Source organism: Hipposideros armiger, unplaced genomic scaffold (assembly GCF_001890085.2).
Source record: "Hipposideros armiger isolate ML-2016 unplaced genomic scaffold, ASM189008v1 scaffold_667, whole genome shotgun sequence".
Taxonomy (NCBI): Eukaryota; Metazoa; Chordata; class Mammalia; order Chiroptera; family Hipposideridae; genus Hipposideros; species Hipposideros armiger.
Window position 1 is genome coordinate 138,660 of NW_017732017.1, and position 17,937 is coordinate 156,596.

The window sequence follows — 17,937 nt, forward strand, 5'->3', positions numbered from 1 at the left end:
GCTAAAAGCACAGAAACCCAGGCCAGCCTGAGTTCACAACTGCCCTAGTATGTGATCTGGGCAGGCCACCCAACCATTCTGCGCCTGTTTCCTCTTAGGCAAAATGACGGTAATCATGGGTTACCAGAATTAAATGCGTTAAAACACGTAAGGTGCTTGGAACAGCTCGGGCTGCTGACTACCCTGCTGGGTGCTCTGGCTGGGCTCACTCATGGACCCCCTTTAGATTTATTTACCTAAGCACACTCAGCCTGCTGCTCTCATCAACTGGGACCCACTGTGCACACTGCCAGCACTGATCACATGCCACATGGGCCCCTCTTCCCCCGTCCACCCCACAGGCAACATGAGTGTGACCTGCTGTTAGTCACATCACCTCTACCGCAACACCGTGTCACCATCCTCGTCAGCACTCTCAGTAATGGTCTACTTCTGCTAAGAGCTCACTTGGTCCCGGTTCTGAGATTTACACAGCTAACACGACTTCATCAACTGTATGAAATCCTGCATCTCCTGCAACCTCCGCAATTTCAGTTTGCAATTGATTGCCGCTGCGCTTATATTGCACAGTCACATAAAATACCGAACAATCAGCAGAGAGATTTAATAACAGAGATGCAGACAAAACGGAGGGCCAGAGGCAGTTGTTAAGCAAGGAAGGCGCTGGATTGGGGCCCGATGTCATGAGTGCTTCACTTGCCAGAGAATACTTTTTTTAAAACTGCACTGCTGGCAGGTCTCCTAACCTGAGAACATTAAAACACTTCATAACATGCACACGTGCCTGTGGATACGTGCCTCTATCCTTATTCATGAGCCCCCATGCAGCCCACGTACAGAGGTGGCACAGTGAAAGGACATTGGCCAAAGAAATCCAGCCTTGATTCTAAGACTTAGACTCAGCTAGATGACACTGGTCAAATCACTTAGCAGCTCTGAGCCTCAGTTTCTTTATCAACAAAATGGGATTACCGCCTACTTCCTAAACTTGCTGTAGAGGTGAAGTGAGATGCAGCAAATGCTCACTAAATGTTGGCTGAACTGGAACCTCATCTAGGGGGCGTCTGTTTCAGTCTCATCTTAGTTTAAAAGGCAGCAACCTATGAACTGGGACTCAGGGTGCCTCACTCTCTATATCCATTTGAATTATCAACCCAAGAAGACAGCTAATCAAGTGAGTGACATTTAAATACGGGGCCTGCAAGACCAGAGTCATTTCTAACGAGCTTCCTGAAATAGCTAGTACACAACACGGTTCATAGTGTCAGATCCAACAAAGATGAACCCAGACTTCCCGAAGTGAAGGCCAAGCACTGCTGTGCTGGAGAAGCCACTTCAGCCCTGAGGACTGCTGGAACCAAAAAGTTTACTTAGCAAATCATTGTTTTTATTATCCTGCACCATGAGGTTTTACTGCTGCTTTTCCGCAGGCTGACAGCAGCCTGCTGGCATGGAGTGAGCTGCCCTGCCTTACCTGCGGGTGGCACTGTAGGACTGAGAAGAGCACATTGTGCATCCTCAGGAAGACGCTGCCATATGCTGGGGGCTTCAAGTGGTCCAGGGGGACACTCAGCAGGATGCTGAAGGCCAGGCCGACATGGTGCGGGTTGCTGATGCTGCCCTCCCCGCGCCGCAGCAGTGCGGCCAGGACGTCCAAAATGGGCCCGACCACCGCCAGGGGCACAGGCTGCTCCTGACAAGCCTCACGGTTTTGAAGCTACAGGACCAGAAGGAACAAAGGGAAGAAAATGAAGGTGACTCTCAAAGAAGTAACACAAAAACTGAACCAGACCGAGGGAAGAACTGAAGTGACAGACGTAAGCATGTCCACACTCCAGAATGAACTGATGTAGTCAGTGGGCAGTTTGAAGTGACAATAAGACCAGTGTGCAGCCTCCAAGGGTGACCACAATGGACGTGGCCATCTCAGTTCACACTTCTTATTAGATTCATCTACCATGAAGAGAGTAATTTCTTAGGAAAGACTTGGTTCATCCAATTGCTCCAAACAAGAGACTGTATCAGAGATACATAACAGTATTTCTCCAAGCAGGTCCTGAGTTCTCCGTGTCTATAACAAACCTCATGCTACAGTCCTAAAAATCAGCTCTAAAGACATTCCATTATTGTTCCAGGCAGAAGTTGGCAAACTTTTGAGATGAAAGAGCCACCAGGGGTCAGCAAGCTGCGGCTCACGAGCCACATGCGGGTCTTTGGGTACGTACATGTGGCTCTGAAGTAAAATTGAAAATGAAAATAAAACTATCATAGTTTCATTTATAAAAATTTTAAAAGATATTATTTACATAATGGTGATTATGTAAAAATATGTTTATGGCTCTCAAATAATTTTAAATTCTTCCAGGGGTCGGCAAACTTTTGAGACTGAATGTACCCAAAGAGCCGCATGTGGCTCGCGAGCCGCAGTGTGCCGACCCTTGTTCTAGGTCATAAAGTGAACATACATGAGAGGAGGGGCAGCTCAGCCTCCCTGCCCATGCACGGCCTGCATCTCGCAGCCGTGGCCCTCCCCTCACAGCCATCTGTGCACAGCGGCCCCACCATGCCCATCTTGCACACACTCATCTTTTTCTTAGTGCTCTGGCTGTGCTAACTCTGTGCTATGCCCTTGAGATTTAGCTGAGCCATTTCCAGCCCGGTGTTTATATAAATGCAGACCTACTATGCACAATGCCAACACTAACCACCAGCCACGTGGCCCCTCTTCTCCGAGTCTATCCCTGGTCCCTTCCTGATGCCACCACACACACCAGGTGGAGAAGATTCATCACTGCAGATCCCAGAAAAACAACAGAGAGAACAGTGCGTCTGCTCTGGAGACCCTGTGCATCTGCCGACCGAGCAAGTCACTCAGGCAGCACGAGCCGGGACTAGGGCTAACAACGGCCATAAGATGGGTGTTGCTGTCTCAAGACTCTTCAGAGACCAGAACACTGAGACAGCCCCAGTCTAAAGGAGGTTTCTGTCCTGGTGAAACACAAAGTCCCGTGACTACAAAAGCCATCTTCCCCTCACTGTATCAGACTTTTTTTTTCCTTATTTTATTTTTTATTTATTCAGACTTTAAACATACACATCCCTATAGTGAATGAATCCACGAAACTGACCACAAAGATCTGTGGGGACAAAGAAAGCCACAGAACTCCTTCTCACCTCAGCTAGTTTAAACCGGCCTTCACAGTGCCTCATCTGTCACCACAGTCCTGCTGCTGCTGCCAGTCGGAGAGTCACAGCTCATCCCAGCAAGGCAGCAGCCCCTCCTCCCAGAAGTTCCCCACCAGAAATGATGTGTGACCTCACATCATTCAATTAATGCCATTAAAACCAACACTGTCGCCCAGAGGANAAAAAGTTTTTTACATCATTTTAAAAGATAAGATGGCCTAATCGTGCCTTTCTCCCTTAAGTTTCCAAAACTGTTTGTGTGGGATTTTTTTTTTACAGGCAGATATATACAACTCAATTATCATTATTGTCTTCCCAGATTATTCCTGATTCCTAGTTCTTTCCACCCAGGCCCGTGTTAACAAACTCCTTTCAAGAAATTGAACAGATCAAAGATCTAAATCAAGAATTCTAAAATGCTACCTGCAGCTAGATTGCATTCTCCGCCCCCCTACCCCCACCCCAGGCCTTCATAGCAGAGCCCAGTGGGGACTCCAGCACATGCCAGCATCGGTCCCCACTTCCATTCCCCAGTGACATACCCACTACTATAAATTCTAGAAAATGCACACAGATCTACAGTGACAAAGAGCAGATCAGTGGTCGCCTGGGACTGGTGCCAGAGGGGGAGTGAACTGCAAGAGGGCTGTTTTGGGGACGAGGCACGGGTTCTGTGTTTTACCTATGCTGCTGGTTTCCTGAATGTTTACCTATCAAAACTCATTAAATTGTGTACTTTAAATGGATGAGGTTTGTTATGCATACATTATTCCTTAACAAACTTGATTTTTAGAATGCATGTCTTTTTTAAGAACCTGAATATACAAACATCCTACATATATGCAATTTTTCTAGATGTTAATTTCATGCAATTATGTGAATAAACATTCAATGGGCACTTCAACAGCTAACACAGTTTAGTGGGGCGCCTGAGTTTCTAACACACGCCACATCTTCTCTTTTCACCCTGCTCGACAAACACACCAGCTCACAGCACGAATGCCTGGCATTTACTAGAGATCTAACATGTGGTCATTAACGATGTGTTAGATGCTAACAAAAAGAGAGCACACAGTCAAAGCTCTCCTCTGTTAAGCCATGAACACATCAGAGAACCGGTGGCAGACTGAGGTGGCTCAGCTGCACCAGCAGGGATGTAGCTCGGTCATGTACGTGGCCCGCGGCCCCACGCTCCCCCAAAACAAAGGGCACAGTTACAACTACACGTGGGACACACCTGTGGCAGCTTGTGACCACGTCTGCTCCACTGCTTGACAAGGCTGGGAACAGGGCCCCTATGCTGCCACTTTGTATGTCCTGTCCAGGCTGACCACATGAGGTGAAAAGGGGTTCCTTCTTACTGAGCTCAGACATAACCTTGGCCTTGACATGGAACTAGCTAGCCACTAACTGACCAAGGCTAGCTCGGGACCTGGTACCTACTGCTCTAAGTGTACTCATAATGGCACACTGAGGCGTCCTCTGCACGAGGCATGGGAGAAAGCCAAATACCTAATGTATCAAACCAGGCAGGATAAGTGGGGAATTACAGTGCAGTGTTAACACTACCTTTTCTCCTTTCTCACAAGTTACTGGGTTTAACTAGTTATAGCTTAAATCTAAGTGTGAACCTATTAAACTGCCTCCCACTGGCTGGGGCAGGGGAGAAGCTGAGCACCACTCAGGCATTTCCAGTCTGTACAGAATCACAGCCCAGGGTCTTCCCTGACGCCCTCCAAGCTGACTCACAAACCCCGCCTGAGGCCCCAGCACTCCCTGCAGACACCCTATCCTCGTGCTCAGCACATCACAGGGTATGAGGCCGGTCCATGCAAGTCTGAAATGTCTCTTACTTAAACTCAACTGGGTGGTTTAATTTTCAGTAACATATGTGGCAAAAGACACCACAAGATAAACACAAATGAAACTGTGTAGCTGATACCATGACTACGAATTAATTACCTTTGTCTTTCTGCCGCCCTTCGTGTATAACTGAAAACAACAACCTATTGAAACAGTTCAAGAAAGAAGGGATGGCTTTCAGCATTACCTGTAAGAAAAACAGACAAAAGAATATAAAAATATATATGTAATTGTTTTTTTCCAACTTCTCTTCAAAGGCGCTCATCTTTATTTCCCTCTTAATCGTGTCTATCAGGATGTTCTGAATAGTTGTGCCAACTTTCTGCCCAGACTTTTTGGGAAACTGCTCACACACCTCACTTGACTCTTAAACACTTGTCCAAACGGTCTAAGGTAGGGCTTCCATGCTGTGGAACGTCAGGAATGTAACAGGGCGATCCAAGCTTAGAATTTGCAGAACCTGTGTCTCTTATTGTAAGCTGTTACTAGTGTGTTCTGGAAATGGGTCAAAAAAATAATAATAAAAGGAACAACAGCCAATGTAATTTAAGCATAACCGGCACTAGAAATAAGGTTACATAAAGCAAATCTATTTAAAATAAGGATCAAAACTTCTCATTTTTTAGCGATGAATAACAAGAGCTGGCTGGACTTTATCTTAAACAATGATATGAAAATTATAAGCATGCTTTTTTTATACTCAACCATCCTTGGATGGTGATCAAAACAACACACTGTCCAATAAACCAGCCACAGGCCACATGTGGCTACTCAAATTTAAATTAAGGAAAATCAAAATTCAGTTCCTAGTCATACGGTTCCTAGAGCACATTTCCGTTGGTCAGGACNCCACAATGAAATATATCGCTTATGTAAAAAGAAAAAGTAATTAAGAGTATTTCTTAGACTGAATAGAAAGAAACCTTCCAAAAGAAAAAGCACAGAGAGGACCAGGAGGAGCGGGTGGGAGGACGCCTGCATCTCCACCGTGGGGCGTGGCCCAGAGCAGCGGAGCTGCACGCACGCTCACACGCACGCAGCCAGCAGCCCCGCTCCCCAGTTCCACGAGGTGGGTCCACTCCACGGGGAGGGGGCGGGGCCCTGGCTCCCCAGCTCCATCCTGGGTCTATTCCGCGGGGGGGGGGGTGCAGAAAAGCGGCCTTTCAAGATGACTGCCCATATTGCTTGAAGAATGGAAAAGGAAAAGGCATTTAAATAGGACTTAATTACATCACCACGTAACTGCAGTAAGAGGCAAGTTTTACACAGCGCCCAGCAGAGAGGGGATGGCGAAGCATGGGACCAAGGCACCGACCACACCTGGACCAGCACAAAGCCTCTGCAGCTCTCTTTGACCTCACCCATCCCAAGGGCATTTCAGAGTGCTACTGCCATACTTGCCATTGAAGGACATGTTAAAAAGTACTCGGTGTGAAAAACAGCTGCACAACAACAAATACTGGTAAACTCAGAGGACTCCACATCCTGCCTGTGAATCAGAGCACCCCAAGTCCTAGGTCCTCGGTCTTCAGTCCGGCAGCCTCGGCTCAGACGGCGTACCTCCGCTCGCCCTCGCGGCTGGTCTTGTGGTACTTGACATAGTCACTGTGCAGCTCCTTGAATGCGTCCCTGACCCCTGGGGGCAGTGAGGCCCGGAGGAACTGGACGTCGGGCTCGATGCAAAGGTCCATGATGAGGTAGATGCCCTCCTGCAGGAGGCGTTTCACCGCTGGGTACAAGGTGACCTGAGGGGGACACACCTTCATAAGAGCAGAGATCAGGCCCTCAGAAGACCTGATAAGCAGTGTCAACCTCTGCTTCCAACTCAAGAAAAGACATTTCTTTTAAAATATCATTTTGCATATTACTTAAATAATCAACTATTCATATCTTAAAAGTTTGTATTTGGGAAATATAGAAGCCAACTCAATTGAACAAATACCTGTAATAAAACATCACAAAGTCACAGGGGTCCTTCACTGTTCAATACATGACGCCCATGTGTTTATCAGGGGCGTTTAAAAACTGGACTCTGGGCCAGCCAAGTGGCTCAGTTGGTTAAGAGTGGGGGCTATGAGCAACAGGGTCACCGGTTCGATTCCCACATGGGCCAGTGAGCTGGGCCCGAGCTGAGCTGCCGCTGAGCTGCCAACAGGTGGCAGGATGGCTCAGCTGGTGAGAGCACNGCTGATCAAAGAAGACAGAACATGTGACACTAAAGCCTTTCAGTCGGTCACAATCAAGGCAGAGGTAGAAAGGCTACTGAAAGGGCCACGCACTGCTGCCCAGGCCCCAGTGCTCTGGCTCTGCTGTCGGCCCTGGTGGCACATCCTACAGACCCCTGAACACTCGGTGTCCCGGCGCGCATGGGCCCCATCACCCAGCACAGCTCCTGCACTGGGAAACAGAGGTGGGGCTGGACTAATGACTCCCCAGCCTCACCTCAAGACGCTGTCCTGACTCGCCTCAACCCCTCAGCAACAAGCAAAAGAAGAAGAAAACAAAGCCACGCCAGCTGTAGTATGTGACATGTGTGGCCTTGGAATAGGGATGAAATGGTAACCTCTGACCTAGGGGACAGCAGCTAAGGGATCCTCATGAATGAAGACACTGGCTGGCTTGATGTTCCTGTGACATCTACTAGAACACTACCATGACATCACAGGCTTAGTCAATTAGCACCCATGGCCCCAACAACAGCCAGTACCACATCAAAACCTAGGCATTGACAGTCCTGCCCCCAAGAAATTTTATGAGGGTCCCTACAAATTAAGTGATTTGCATTTTTCAAAAGTTGGCAGACTTTCTGTATTTCTTCAGTCAGTTGATGGCACTGACGGTCCGACACAAAGAGCCTGCTGATAAGGGTGGAATTATCTATGCTGACCATCCAGGGCAGGACAGGTGGAAGCTGGAAAAGAGAAAGCAGGGATTTCAAAGCTACAAACTGGAACAATCTCCAAAACGAGTGAACTAAGGTGCCAAACGGCATACCTAGAAGGCTACTGTGTGTCAGACGCAGGGATCACCGTGATGGTGGTGGCCATCAGAGGCGCCAGGCACTGGATGGGCACTCCCAGGAAGGCCTGGGAGGTAGACTCCCACACTGTACCTTTAAAATGAATACCTGTTCCCAAAAGGGGATGGACAGCAACCCACCCCTCAGCCAGCTTCTCCCAAAAGCTCTGGAGCACAGAATTAGCTCAAGAGAAAACATCTTACCTGCAAGAACTTGCTTCACTGAATGGAACATGGAAGTAAAAACAGACTCCTCCTTGGGATGTACTTCTGGAGCCAAAAGGAACAGCGTTAAAAACCGCACAGCTGCCGGGAAAGCCTGGGGGCTTCCTGCGAGAATGGGCAAGTCCAAGAGGACCTGGGAGAAAACGCTGCGGTAAAAGGCGGCATGGGAGAGCAGCGCGTTCTCCGTCCCTGGACAGATCTCGGTCCCCCTGTGGCTGCAGTGCTGGCCCACATCAGCCTCCAGCAGTACACTGACCGCTGACAGAAAAGCAGGGTGCGGGGGCCGGCCCCAGGGCCCGCTCGCTGCGCAGAGCTGGAGCGCGGCCCCCGCCTGGAGCAGGAGCCCCGACAGTGCATCTGGGGCCTTGTACTGCTTCCGCCCTTGGACAAAAGGCCCCAGGACTTGGCACAACTTGGTTAAAGACACCAGAAGAAGCTGCCGGCCCAGAGGATGCTGCGTTCCCAGCTGTCCACCTGCAGTCGTTCCAGTGCACTCTTGGCACCGGGAGAGGAAGGCAATGATTTTCCCAAAATTGAGCGCCACGCTGAGCTTTCCCTGGACGAGCACCTGCACCAGCTGTTCTAAGAGTGTCCCTATCACCTGGAGGAATTCCAGCCAAGAGGGGTCATCACTATCAATGAAAAGTCCACTACTGGTTTTGAACAGTGAGGTCAGGATGATTTCAAAAATGTCACTGACGTACATGACCTTGAGCACTGAGCGAGCACTCTTCCCTCTTTGCAGGTAACCAAGAAGCCGGTAGCAAGTCATCAAAAACTTAAGGGTCAGCGAGGGGGAGCAAGAGCCCCCCAGCTTGGTGACGGCTATGGACAGTAACAGAAGGAAGTAGCGCGTGTGGCAGGGGGTCAGAAGGTTGTCCAGCTGAGCAGCAGCGAGTTGCAAAAGCCCCAGGATGCTCTCTGATTGCTCTTCCTCCAGCTGAATGGGGAAGTCACCCCTGACCAAGGACAGAAAGCTCTGGGCAATTTCTCCTCTTGGTTCTATACCGTCAGGTCCGACTTTTGCAAACCTGTTTTCCCAACGAGCTACATCCATGGGGTCCTTTTCAAAAAGCCAGGGCAGCTGCAGCTGGAGAAGACCTTGGTCACTCTGGGCGCCTGAACAGAGAATGCTATTACACCTCACACTGAGGCACAATAAGAAAGCAGAATGAAGGGACTGCATTTCTGGAAAGAGAGGGCTGTGAAGCACGGCCTCGGATACTTTTCCTAGCGTGATATTTGGCTCTTCGTCTGCCGAGCCTCCCTGGGCTTTATGCATTTGCAAAGTTCTCAGGAGGACACCAGCCAGGTATCTCACATTGTCTGGACAAAGATAGGGCAGTAAGATTGTGAGATTCGACACAATCAAGTGCCAGTGTGCCACAGGGTACGTGAGCGCACTCACTGTGCCCACCTGGCCATCCCAGGAGGCCGTCGTACTCTGAGTCAAGCTTTCTCTGCCAGAACCAAGAATGTAGGCAGCGTCACTTCTCAGCATGCACAGGGCTTCTTCAGACTGGAAACCAGTTTGCATTAAAGTCCTTTTCATTTTCTGCAGATAGAGCTGTTCTAAGCAGTACCTGCCAAGGGAGTTGACCTGAGCTGTAGCCTTTTCTATCTTCTTCCACTGGTGTGTGTCTACACCTGGGAGCAATGAAGAGTGGTTCGGGCCATCCAGGGCAACACCTGTAGGGGCCACAGACACAGGGTGGTACTGGCTACAGTTTAAACTGAGCATGGTGTCGACCTGGGCCCAGGTGCAAGAAAGCAGTAGCGCACAGTCACTGGCTTTCTGCAGCCATAGCTCAGGCTTGGGGCCTGGGGGGTCCAGCAGGAGGTCCAGCAGGGGCTGCAGCAGCGCTTGGAGTGTCCTCTCCATCACACACTGCATCCGTCTGACGATGGGCAGAGGTGTGCCACTGTCCAAGGTCCTCATGTTGGACATGACACAGTGCAGCAGTGAGCTCAGGGACAGTGCCTTCAGGGCCACGTCACCATCACCCCGCAAGTAAGGCAGGACCGAAAACTGGAATTTATCCAGCACGAGGGACCACGTGTCCAAGACCTGACTCGGAGGCAACTCCAGGAGGCACTCTCGGAGCACCGCAGTGGGGCCTGAGGCCAGCACCAGCGGCTTCTGCACCTTGGCAGCTGGACAACAGATCACCCCCAAAACCTCCTCAAACAGCCGCGGCAGTTGCCGCAGTTTGACGTACGTCTGGAAGAGTGTGTGGAGAAGGGCCTCCTGGGCCTTTTTGGTTCGAGAGTCTGTTACTTCTGCACTGATCCATGCTAAGGCCAGCAGGTCGCCCAGGTCTGGCTCCAGGACCAAATGATTCAGAGACACCAGGACCCGGAGGCAGCGGAACCAAGCCGGCACAGGCACCTGTGAGCACTTCAGCAGCAGCTCAGCTAGGTGGCGATAAAAGCGGAACTGGGCCTCACCATGCCGGATCCTGTCGGCAGCAACGTTGTACACACCAGTGCTCGCCACCGAGGTCAGCAGCTGCTCCACAGCCAGGAGTTCTGCGGTCCAGTCTGGCATGGGCAGGGCCCCAGGCTGCTCCTCCTGCAGGCGTGACATCCTCAAGCAGTTGAACAGCCTGGGGAGCACCTGGAAGCACAGCACCTGAGTGCCCTCCCTGAAGAAGGAGTCCAGAAAGAGCTTGTACAACAAGGGCACGGAGCTGGCCACCACAGCAGCATGAAGGCCTGGTTCACAGCTGCCAGGATCCACCAGCCTGCCAATCACAGTGCCCATGGGAGCTAGGACAGTCTTTATGGCCCCCATCTTCATGTCGCCCTGCTGCTGCTCCAAGATTTCCTCTTTGTAGGACAAGAGCAGCTCGGGCTGAAAAGCTCCACCTCGAAGCATGGCCTCAATCTGACCCCTAAGGTCCCGGCCCAGTGCCTGCCGTGGCTGGCCATGGCCGGCCCGTGCCCAGGTACCCCCTGAGAGCAGGTGTCTCAGGACCAGGCAGGGCTGGAGCAAGTGGCTGGTCACCTCCCCAAAGGCACGTCTTGGATTGACCTGCTGCTGCTGGATCAAGAGGTAATGGCCAAAGGCCAGATGAATGACCTCGAATAACGGGGCCACCACGGCTCCTTCCGGCTGCCTACAGGCCGCCCAGCACAGCTGGCTCAGCAAGGCCACCATCAGCTCCTGTCTGGCTGTGTAGATGACAGCAAGGGCGGGTGTTGAGAAGATGCCCTGGCAGCAGCTGAGCACAGCACAAATGTTTCTTTGGGATCCCGAAAGGGAGAACTCGGCTATTCTCTCATTTATAATCTGAGCATTAAGAAAGAAAGAAAACTCATTACTGACCCTAAACCCACACATACACACAAAAAATACAACAGAATCAATCAACTCACTCTTTACCCTTATCTTGATAAGAAAGAAAGGCCAGATTATCAGATACATGAACCTGAACCTGTTTTAATTCCTTCACATGTCCATTTCCTACCAATGTAAACTCAGAAAAAGAAGCAGTGCCTTTGTAAATCTGCCATCCCTTTTGAAGCTGGGTTTTAAAAGGTTTAAACTCCCAAGAGCCTCAACCTGCAGTTCTGCTTAGATGTTACAGGTGATGGACAGGAGCCTTCGGTTATGATACTGTGGCCCAATTTACATTTTTTTAGTCAATTACACTGTGTCTATTTTAAAAGCCAAAGCAAAAGACACTCTTAAAACAGGAAAGCAAATGTTTCCAGTTATTGCATATTATGCAGCAATCCTACAGTTTATTGCTCCCAAAATTCTGAAATCCACAAACACCAGAAATTACAAGAGCCAGGCAGATTTCAAAATTTACGAATAGGCTAAGTGACTGGCTCCCAGACTTATAGCATCAAATTTCATCCTGGGTACGCTAACTCACTGTGTCAGTAGCCCAAAGACACAAGTGTGATTATCTCCATTCAAGTAACTGCTGGCCCCAGAAAAGCTGAAACAAATACGTCAGATATTTAAAAGCCAATGCACTACTACAGTATCTCCAAATATTTCTGATTACACAACTCATCTGTACAACTTTCCCCACATTTGTACCCACTGCATGCATGTACTGTAGTGCTCATATTTTATGTAATTATAAAGCATACATAAATATTAAACTATGACTTTTTGAAAAAACATACAGAGATGCTGTAAGATTTTCTTTCCATTCTCCCAAAGGACCATTCAGAATAACGCACTTTCGTGGCCACCGGTCAATTATTTTAAAAAGTGACATACAATTTAGAACATAATTTCAAGAACCACTACAGCCTATGAACCATCAGGCAGCTCAGCTGTTTAATTCTTTTGTCACTAGTCTTTTCTGATTGTCTTTCCACCTGCACACCCGAGGGCAACGCAGGTGGTGGTGCGGAGCACAGGCTTTCCGATCAGGCGGGTGCAGGTGCTGAGCCACTGACCAGCTGTGTGTCTCTCAGCAGGTTACTTTACCTCTTTGAGCCTGACACACACTAAGTGCTCATCATTAGCACTTTTTATTGTCACCAGCTATTCTCACAGCATTTCAGAATATTCAGTTTTGACAACAAAGTTCATAATTCTGATCTGAGACTTCAAAATCAGTTTGAGTCAAAAATCTTTGAGGAAATTCCTACCAGATTTTGGCCTTTGACTTCCCTTCAGGCCGACAAAAGGAGGGGGAGGAATCAGAGTACCGTAATTTGCTGGCTATCTTTTCCAATTAAAAAAGTAATCAATAACCACTTTATGAAACAGTTCTAAGCTTTTCTTGAGGATTAAGTAACATAAATACTTAGCACAGTGTAGAGTGTACAATACTCATTCAACAAATACCAGTCATTGTTATAATTCTAATAATATTATTTCCTTCTCCCCTGCCTTGATATTTCCTGCATCTTCATATAATTGACCCTAAAACAAATAAGCCTCCAGTATTAACAGGAAATCAACAGAGATGCATGTAACCCACACAGGACAACACAAGAGACTGTTAATTACCTTGACCAGGGAAAGCTGAAGGTTAATGGTCTTTCCATTGTTGAGGACATTCTGTAACTTTTTGCTATGTAGAATGTTATCTATATAGATCCAAAGCCTTTCAACAACATCTTCCTTCAGTTCAAGTTTTTTCTTATAAAATGCAACCAATGACTGTCCTGCCCAATCAAGTAATACCTAAATTTGGAAGAAATATACTCTGAAAATAAATGAATTTCTTTACCAAGAAATAAAAGCACTGGACATTTACAGGGACATTCCATGTATAACACCAAGCCGAATTGCCAGGGGGGAAAAACTCTCCTTTAAAACTTACCTTTGGTAACGTTGTATGTATTACATAAATATTTTAGGATCTTAAAATGTTATAAAGAATTAATAAAAAGAGAACAAAACTTATTTCGTCTTCATCAGACATCAATAAAAAGTTTCGAGTGAAACCCTTTGACAGTTTCTTCTAACTAATTCCCCCATACAGTGATGCTAAATTTTGAAAGTTAGAAGCATAACAATTGCTCAGAATGGCCAAGACCTAATCACACACAGAAGCAGAGATGTAGAGTTACAAGGTAGGGCGTCTTCTGCTTTCCACGTGCTCTGAATCTATTACCTCATCTAGAAGATGTAAAGTGATTCAGAGTGCTTTCTGACAAGAAGGGTTGGACATACATACTTTCCACTACTGTGACATGTTTCTTTATTCAGAAACACAAGGAAAGGTGGTGAGGCCTCAGCTCACAATACAGAATTATCGTAACAGTGACGGATACTAAAAAGAAAGAACATCTAAGGATAAGGAGAGCGGAGACCTGATCAAACTGCCTGCCACGACTTCCCTTCCATCACACCCTGTGTAGCACGGGCCAGGAGACTGGCAAGCTGCCAAGATGATTCTCAGGTGCAGCCAGGTGTAGAAACTGCTAAATATGCTAGTGCTCTACCCACTGTATGTCACCATCGTTTTAACAGATGTAATCCATCTGACACATTTTGTGTTCTCTACCTTAATTAATATCCGTATATGGGTGTATATGGATCTAGTTTCATGAGCTCATCCAAAACACGCTTAGCCAAATAAGACAGAAATGTTAACAAAGAGCAATGTCTTTTTTGATCCCTAATCTAGAATGGCTTAATACAAATACTAAAGTTTCTCCACTTCCCAACTTTCAACTCGTCAAATTCCAAAAATGTTTAACAAAGCTCCGACAAGCAGTTGCTTACGGGGCATCACTTTGGATTTACAAACAAATGGAGCTACCAACACACTGAGAGCCTAACTTCTGCAACCTAATTCCCAATTTGTTCACTGATGCATATACTTAATTCAGAATAGAAGAGACGCTAACTGAGGTTTTGCAACAGCAAGTTTGTTAATGAAATACCTGACTTACTTTTTTTCACTGACATTACTTGAACTTCCAACCATGTTTCCTTCCCCAACCTTTTCTCTAATCTTTTTAAAGTTTAACTAAATGTCAATATGCAATCTACATAAATGATAATTGTTTTAGGTTATAAAAATGTAAGCTTCACATTAAACTTACTTGTTCTTTATTTGGAAGAACGCACTGGTGGGAAATCCAAGCAAAGTGAGCCAGCTTTAGTTTATCTTCCCAGGAAGTTGTCTTGCTTTTAAGCTTAAGGGAAATGCCAGAATAAACAGCAGCCATTGCTACACTTTATCTACAATTTAAAACAATGGAAATAAATTATATTAAGGTAAGCGCAACAGGCACCAGGAAATGAACATTGTGTATCTTATTGCTACATAATATATATTATATTGAAAAAAAAATACACACACACACACACACACATATTTAATGAATTAACACCACACATCAACAGAACTGTTGGGCATAAATCTACACGTACGTTGCTTAAGTACAAGAATTTTCTGGGGGAGATTGAAACAGAAGCAGGAAGAAGATGGATTCCACACACAGGTACAAATATTCCTGCTGTGATGGAACACTACATCCTCAGAAGTGGGTGTGCAGGAATTCAACTGGGCAAAACCCAAAGTGTTCAAATTACTTGTGAAAGGAGATTATTTACACACAACTTTAGATTGAAAAAGGTAAGTTTCTGTATAAATCTACTGAATTATACTATGTATTATGTATTAGAAACAGCTCCATTAAGTAGTTCAAACAGCTAAATAAGTAGTATTTGGAGAAAGTAATATTTCTCCATGTAAAATTAAGTACAGCATAAACCCAGTCTCAACAGTAGTTATTTCAGCTGCAACAGTAACTTCCCACTATAACTTTATTCCTTAATGTATAAATTTACAAAGACACACTACTTCCCAAAAGACTCTACAAAATAGTTATACAATTGACTGTAAAAACAGAATACAATAAAATCATGAATAAAGAAGGAAAGCAGACATACCAACCACCTGTAATTCTATTGGGTTGTCAGAAAAGTCATGACGCATTTTTGCAACAAAAAACAGAAAAAATATGTCATGACTTTCCGACAACTCAGTATATACCTGAGGTTATATACCGTATTCCCCCATGTATAAGACACACCCTTTTTCAAAAAATTTGGGGTCTAAAAACTGGGTGTGTCTTATACAGTGGTTGTAGATTTTTTTTACTTGCATTTCCCGCTTTTTCGCGCTTGTTTTCTTTGCGCTTATTGTTTCGCACTTGTTACTGGTATATTACGGTAGGTTACGTTTTGCCACGTTCTGCCCAGAAATGGCTCAGAAAAGATTTTTATACAGTGCTGAATTCAAGTTAAAAGTGATCCAGTTTGTAAAAGTGAATGGAAATCGTGCTGCTGAATGTAAGTTTGGTCCTCCTCCAACCAAGGAAACAATCCGAGACTGGCTACGGGAAGAAGAAACCCTACTGAAAACGCCACGGCAGAAGAAGGCCATGAGAGGCAATATATGAAGACAGTGATTCATCATCCGACACAGATGAGGACAAGCTAATGGTTGGGAGTTTTGACAGTGTTGAGGAGTTGTATTAATTTTATGATGAATAAGACGAGTTCAATAACTTTATGTAATACATTTTTTTTCAAATTTTGGGCCCCAAAATTAAGGGGCATCTTATACATGGCAGTGTCTTATACATGAGGAAATATTGTAACTCTGAGTTTCCTAAAAGTCATAGTAAAAAGGGGAAACATTTGGTTAAGCCATTTTCATTACATGAAAGTACACAAACCAGTTCTTCAAGAGAGAAAAGTTTTCAGGATACTTAACACTGAAATAAAATTCTCGTAAATAAAAACAAAACAGGTCAACAGAAATACAAGGAAAAATTGCAGTACCACGATACTAACATGAAACGATCAAACCAAAAGAATTTGATATACTAAGGGAGGGATCACTTGCACTTTTTAATTAGAATCTCTGGGGCCTGAAATCCTATAGCCCAACCTTCAGAACTTACTCTCAATGGGCAACTCTGGGGAATGCGAAAACACCAGGCGAAGGACACCTTCAGCACATTATCCTTCACCGGTACAGAGGACAGTCGAGCGCTGTCATTTTCCTATTTTGTCAAAATGTCCAATACCTATTCAACAACTGCTTACTTAACTTTTACGTTCAATATGTTTGTAGCCCTCGCCACGGCTACAAAGTACATAAAAAGTGTCTGCAGGATTAGCTACAAAGTTGCCCCGGGTACCGTCCGGGAGCCTACAGACGTTCCGAACGCCCTGGGTGCCCTTCAGCGGTCTTAGCAAGGTGTGAAAAGCCCAGTGCGGTCAGCAAAGCCCCGTTAGTTCTCACGCAACGGCCGCTTACGCGCGGCTACACCGAATTCTGCGGCGCAGAACAAAACCAAGTAACAAGCATCAGGAGAGAGCAGCTGGGAGCGATGTGAGAAGCCGCCGCAGGAGCGGGCGCAGAAGGCTCTCGCCCAACGCTTGAGAACCCGGGGAGAGGCCGGGCCGGGGTGGAAGGTCGCCCCAGGTAAGGAGCTCACCTCGAGGCCGACCCTGGGTCGGGGCTAACCTGTAGGCGGTCCCCAGGTAAGGGGCTCACCCTGAGGCGGACCCCGGGTCGGGGCTCACCTGGAAGCAGACCCTGGGCCAGGGCTACCTTTGGGCGGTCCCGGCAAGGCGCTCACCTCAAGGACCGGCCGGGCTAGGGACCGCGCGCTCGCGGGCCAGGACGGAGGACCGCGGCCGCAGGTCGGGGCTCCCGGTGGCCCCACCACGTGGGACCGGCCCGCGCTCTTCCGCCCGACGGCGGCGCGGCGGGGCGGGGCGGCGCGCACGCCAGGCATCGCCAGCAGAGCGCCGAGGCGCCTCGCCCATTGGCGGAGACGGTTGCGCGTTGGAGGCCGGGCCGGCCCAGCCCGCGGCCCGCTCCGTGTCAGTCAGTCATGGAGCGGCCGCCCAGAGCCGCGGTCGGGGCGGCAGGGCGCGGGGCGCGGGGGCCTGGCTGAGCCGGCCGTCGGAGCGAGACCCTGCCGCAGAGACGACGGAGGCGGAAGCGACCCGATCCCGGGGGCGGCGGCGGCGGGGGGAGCCGGAGCCGCCTGGGATGTTCAGTGAGTGCGGGGCGCGTGGGCGCGGAGGGCCGGGAGGGGGTGTGTAGCACGGGCCAGGAGACTGGCAAGCTGCCAAGATGATTCTCAGGTGCAGCCAGGTGTAGAAACTGCTAAATATGCTAGTGCTCTACCCAC

At 47.7% G+C, this 17,937-nt stretch overlaps 2 protein-coding genes across 4 annotated transcripts in view; one reads left to right on the plus strand and one right to left on the minus strand.

Moving 5' to 3' along the window:
- The window catches only part of URB2 (URB2 ribosome biogenesis homolog), a 26,963-nt gene extending 9,479 nt beyond the window's left edge, over positions 1–17,484 (minus strand). The window contains exons 1-5 of one of the 3 annotated variants that reach the window (XM_019626353.1): positions 17,377–17,484; positions 14,821–14,959; positions 13,274–13,450; positions 8,272–11,584; positions 7,242–7,960 (exon numbers count right to left, since the gene is read on the minus strand). In XM_019626353.1, the coding sequence (XP_019481898.1) occupies positions 7,923–7,960; positions 8,272–11,584; positions 13,274–13,450; positions 14,821–14,946 (3,654 nt within the window). In that variant the 5' untranslated portion in view covers positions 14,947–14,959; positions 17,377–17,484 and the 3' untranslated portion in view covers positions 7,242–7,922. Of the gene's footprint in view, positions 1–7,241; positions 7,961–8,271; positions 11,585–13,273; positions 13,451–14,820; positions 14,960–17,320 lie in introns of those variants that run through there. The other 2 variants (XM_019626351.1, XM_019626352.1) reach the window with 2 other exon arrangements.
- Positions 17,485–17,631: 147 nt separating this feature from the next.
- The window catches only part of TAF5L (TATA-box binding protein associated factor 5 like), a 28,940-nt gene continuing 28,634 nt past the window's right edge, over positions 17,632–17,937 (plus strand). Inside the window, exon 1 of the mRNA XM_019626355.1 lies at positions 17,632–17,802. The gene's annotated coding sequence lies outside the window, so the exon portion shown is untranslated. The remainder of the gene's footprint in view (positions 17,803–17,937) is intronic.